Source organism: Nothoprocta perdicaria, unplaced genomic scaffold, assembly GCF_003342845.1.
Source record: "Nothoprocta perdicaria isolate Ctin4 unplaced genomic scaffold, notPer1 scaffold_4, whole genome shotgun sequence".
In the NCBI taxonomy this organism is placed as follows: Eukaryota; Metazoa; Chordata; class Aves; order Tinamiformes; family Tinamidae; genus Nothoprocta; species Nothoprocta perdicaria.
In genome coordinates, this window is record NW_020455643.1 from 9,512,146 (window position 1) to 9,517,409 (window position 5,264).

At 45.2% G+C, this 5,264-nt stretch overlaps 1 protein-coding gene across 1 annotated transcript; it reads right to left on the reverse strand.

Annotated features, from left to right (window-relative positions):
• Positions 1 to 241: 241 nt before the first annotated feature.
• On the reverse strand, positions 242 to 5,244 carry TCTEX1D2 (Tctex1 domain containing 2). Its single transcript, XM_026045474.1, has 5 exons — positions 5,176 to 5,244; positions 4,443 to 4,576; positions 2,813 to 2,882; positions 1,122 to 1,185; positions 242 to 599 (listed from the first exon to the last, which is right to left on the reverse strand). Exons 1-5 carry the CDS (start codon positions 5,241 to 5,243, stop codon positions 552 to 554), a joined length of 384 nt encoding a protein of 127 aa, XP_025901259.1. The 5' UTR covers position 5,244; the 3' UTR covers positions 242 to 551.
• Between the last annotated feature and the right edge of the window lie 20 nt (positions 5,245 to 5,264).

Here is a 5,264-nt window from a genome sequence, read left to right on the forward strand (position 1 = left end):
CAGGATATAAGGGCAGCTTTATCCAGTAGTTTACAAGGAACCCTCAGGAAATGGTTATCTGAGAAGCACGCAGGAGCATTCAAGGCTGGTGCATTTGGTAGAGTGGAGGAAAGAAGGGCAAATAGTGAGGTGTCGAGGGCAAGCACGTGGAAAAAAAAAGTAAATATATATTATGTTAAATTTATTAGAAATATTTAATTCACTTCAGGAAATTAACAAAAAAAACAATGCAACACTTTCAAGACAAAAGCTGAGTTTGTCTTAGAAAGAATGGTCATTAGCAGCATGCTTTTCTGGAAGAAAACCAGCTGACTTTATACGAAACAAAGGGTGTTTTAAATAAAGGACATAGCAATAATCTGTTTAAAGCTATATTCAYATCAAGGAAGAAGGGCTGTTGTAGTGTAACAGGTGTAGGATGGGTTTTGCAAAGCTGTACTTTCTTATTCTAAAAAATGGAAGGACCTGATTCTTTACAGTATGTTAGCAAAAAACAACATAAATCTCCCCTCTTCCTCTCCCCCAGTCCTTTTGTGCAATATTTGCCATCTTCAATAGTAGAAACAGCCAAATGCAGCCACCACACAAAACAGGCTGTCCTGGAGAGAAGCAGAGRAAGGCTCTGTGTTAATAAAGGCAATCTCTTTGCTGGGTTAACTCAGGTCTGATGTTTTGACCTGAAGCCTAAAAAAAAATGTCAAACTTATGTGGTAATATGGTTTGTCTTTTAGCTGGTGCTCTGACCATGGAGGCAGTACAGTAAGTGAGGAGGTTTTAAAAGAAATCCTCGACTCCTCCTTAGTCCTGGATTCCAGCCAGACTTTTCTACAGGTTTTCATTTATGTTTCAGCATTGCCAGTGCTTTCACTTCCCATCTGTAAAATTGAGATGATGTACTGACTTCTGCACAGTACTGTGTGCTCAAGAAATTAGTTTTGCTCTACTGTGTATTATATCTATGTAAGTTTTGTGAATGAAGATGTGCATCATACTCCTTTGACACAGCGTTAGTTCCTTCCAAACGGTCTAGTGATTGCTTTTGTGTGTTCCACATTGTAAGATCACTCTGTCACACAAGCAGCAGCTTTATACTTCTCCATGGTTAAACAGCCAATACTTACATTCATAAAAACATCATGAGCGTAGCTGTCGGTGTCAGCATCCCAGAAACATCGTGCAGCCATGCTAGATAAAGCAGATGGAGCAAAGTCATTATCCACACAGTGCCTGAGTATGGACCTAAATCACAGATACTGTCCCTGAAAAGCAACCTGAGCTTCCCTTAAAGATAAAAGGAACCAGAAGCATTTTCTGAGCCTAGATCCCTACTGCTGAATGTACTGTATCCCTGTTCTGTAACTCGCTGTACCCTGATCAAGCTGCATTTCCTGACCCACTGGCTGTCAACGCTGCCATCTCCACCGAGCAGCAAATCTCACAGCTCTGGTGCTTAACGATCTTGTAATTTCTGGCTTGTGCATATCAGTGCCTAATTTAGCCTCCTTGTCCTTCACCTCCAGCGCCCTATTTATTTATGGGTCGCTATCATATTGCTTGGCAGCCTCTGTGTTCCCAGGCTGCGAGCTGAGCTTTTCCAGCTCTCTGGCCCGCACCATTCTGGGGGCCCTCGTCTGCATCTGCTTCAGTCTTTTCTCATTCCCCTTTCTCTACTGACTGCAACTGCCCAGCTTTTTGTCTGTCCCGGTCAGTCTCAGCCAACAGGCTCCCTGTTTGCTGTGCAGTGTAATTCCTAGTCCCTATATGTATACCTGATTTTTTTTTTTTTTTGAATTTCATCATTTTTCTCTCACTTTAGCCCTCAGGATCATCCTGCTTTGCTGTCCARTATTCCAGTCCTCCTCTGGAAAGTCTCATTTTACAACATTTTGCACCAGGAGTATTTGATTGTGCCTTAACCCAGCCTCCTGCCTATTGCAAAACGGAGAACTTCCCCAACTGCTCCTTAGAGTCCACGTTGCTGGGGTGGGTATTTCGAATCCAGGCGCCTTTTGGAAGCGCTCCCTGCGATGCTGCTCTGGAGCAGCTGCACACAGATCCTGCTGGCAAAGGCCTCATTGACACGTACAGATGTTGCTGTCTGACCTCAGTAACATTGAAGTGGCAGATGTGATTACTGCTCTGCTGCACTTACCTTATACTCTAGTACTCAGGCACAGTATTACGGATAAGCCCAGCAGGTTAAAGCACACACACCTTGCGGGCTGCTCCCTTTTGTTTTCTCCTTACTCAGCATCATGGAAAGCCAAAGCCCATTACAACTGCAGGCCTCCAGGGCTTGATTTCAAGTACTCAGTACCCACAGTTGAGGCTAATTTTCCAAGACAATACAGCACAGAGGTTATAGAAATTCAGACTTCTGAAGAAAAAATGCTTATTTGGGGGAGATTAAATGAGAGGGAAGTACTTGTGTCTAAATCCTGATTTAAGGCTCGATTTCAGTAAATGAGTTAGCATGGTCTTTTACTCCATCTGGGCTTTGATAACAGATTGGATGTATCCTCTACTCCATCGTGAACATGAGGTAAAATGTCTTCCTGTAACGCTCCTCTCAATTGCTCCTCAGCAATTCACCTTGCTAAGAACCACCATATAGTCCAKTAGCACGGCCCAACTGACTCGCAGTAACTCAGCCACAGGAAGGAAAATGTCCCTCCAAGCTCTCACTTGCTTACAGACATTTCAAGTACTTTATATTTTAGCTCCTGAAGATACATTTTTGTATCTAGGAAATAAAACCAAATCAAAAATATAATACAAGCAATAAAAGTGCAATCGGAACGACTGAACTTACTTCACTCCTTCTCCTCTCTGCTCTCCAATCACAACCTGCACAACCATTTTGTATCTGTCAAATCCTTCATCTGCGGAAAGAAAAAGTTAAAMCAACAATTTAAAACATTGTGTTTATATTAAAGATGAAAAACACAAAATGGGACACAGAGAGCTAAAGATTTGTTTCCAAAGTAGTGTCCTATTCAACATAAACTACATGCAATTGATAAAGTGGATAAACTGCCTCATGGCTTCATTCTCCTACAGATGAGAACACAGAGCAGCACAGCCTTCTCGGAGATAAAGGATGAGCAAGGTGGTTGGCATCCTTAAAAAAGGTGTATTCAAGGAAGAGGATGTCCCTGAACAAACACAATAAATTTATGTCTTCTAGTTCTGCAAGTTTCAATACCTGAAAACATGAAGCGAATGTAAATAAATAATGCTGGTGGACAACGTCTGGTTTAAAGAAATTGGCTTGTTCTGATGCAAASGAATTTTAAAGATTTTTCTGCCACACAGAAAGTTTCTTCTACTTCTGAGCTGGGATAAAGTGCCCYATAAAAACATATGAATGTTTAAGTTGTTGTGTCTGCAGAAATACRTGATTCTTTCACTATAGCAAAGAAAATAGTCTAGGGGGCAAATCAAAATAAGCGTGTTTAAAATAAAATGCACATCCTAATGCCTTTGTACTCAACAAAGTAGTATTCTGGGGAGATTCCAGCACACTGCTTCCGCAGGGAGACTCAAGAAGACCTGCTGCCTCTGGTAGCAAGGGCCTCAGAGGTGGCAGCAGGTACCGTGGCCACACGAGGCCAGTCTTGCTTCAGGCTACTCGAAGGGTGTTTACAGACTGCCGAGGCCAAACTCTGTGTATATTAAAGTGGCATCAACCCGTGCTGGGACTACGGCTGCTGCTTATTTTAGAACAGATGCACAACTCCAGGAGAAGGGAATGCCCACGGCCCGGGTGGGGGGTGATGCTCCTTCCCCACAGCTGCTGCCCCCAGCCCAGCAGATGGAGCCCCAGCCTGGAGCTCGTTGGGAATCCAGTGAACAAACCTGTGATGCCAACTTGCATTTCTGTGCTTGTGCCAGCACAGAGAGCAGGAAACACCTGCTTCATCCTGAAATACGTCACGGCACTTCAAATGCTTGGAGGCATCCTGCATGGCACAACACCGACTTTCTCCAGTGGGGCAGGGCAGCACTCACACCCATCCCTGACTCACAGCGCTACTAATTCCTACCCCTTCACTGCTCTTAATGGGCCTTGTTTTGATCTCCCTGTGATTCCACTGTGACCCAACCCTGCTCTAATTTACAGGCAAACAAAACACAACAACAACAACAACAAAAAAACAGGGCTGATACTGTTTAGTGGAACAAGAGGTAAATAAACCTCACTTATCCTTCTGCTAATGCATCTTTTCCTCTGGAATCTCTCCAAGACTGATGTCTCACACTAGCTAGTCTACATGAAAACACATTTGTCTGTTCCTCTAGGCAGGGAACATATGTATATAGGCCAGGTTGTTTCATAACAATAGACTGGAGTCAGTCAATGGAAGAAATAGGTTTCCATAATAGCAGAGGAAAGAGGGAGAAAATAAGAAGAGAAATAACATCCCAGCAAACCTCCTTACCTTTCAGTCGATCTTTTATCGTCTCTGATAAGGATTTTGTAAGTTGMGGCATTTCTTCTGGGACATACTGCACATTGGTCAACTTCTCTTTCAGTATTGCATGGATACATTCTTTCACAGCAGAAGGTTTAAATCTAATAGGGCAAACAGCAAGCAACAAAAGACTCAGGAATTTCAGACAACGTATAGAAACAGAGAAAAATCAAAGTTTTTCTTTGTTTTCCCCCACAACTGGAGCCATTAAAAATTAAAAAAAAAAAAAAAAAAAAAAAAGTGGGAGAAAAAAAGGAAAAAAGCACACAGAGGTTTCTTAATTGGCCTTGGTACCACCAAGAGGCAACTCTCAGCATGGTGAGAGTTTCCATGGAGGAGAACCTGCTGGGTGCTCAGAGACAGCTCTTGCAGCTATCTGCACCCCTCAAGTCCCTCCTGCTGCTGGCACAGAGCACGGTCCGTGCGTCCAGCAAACCCCAAACCCCAGCTCTGCCCGTGCCCCCAGCCCCGCACTGCTGCCCCACACCCCCAAATCCCTGCGGCACCCCACGCCTGACATCCCCACCCCACAGAGCCCCCGGCCTCGCAGTTCCAGTCCCCACATCCGCACCCCACATCTCTGGGGCCCTCCACATCCCCCCGGCTCCGGGCCCCCCCAGCCCTGCACCGACATCCCCATGGTCCTCGGGCCCCACATCCCTGCGGTCTCCAGCATTCCCATTCCCAGTGGTCCGCCCACCGGCGCTGGAAGCCGGGCCGCAGGCTGTACGTGTTGCCGGCCTCGCCGTCCGGGCCCAGCTCGCCCATGGCGGCGCCAGGCCCGGCCCG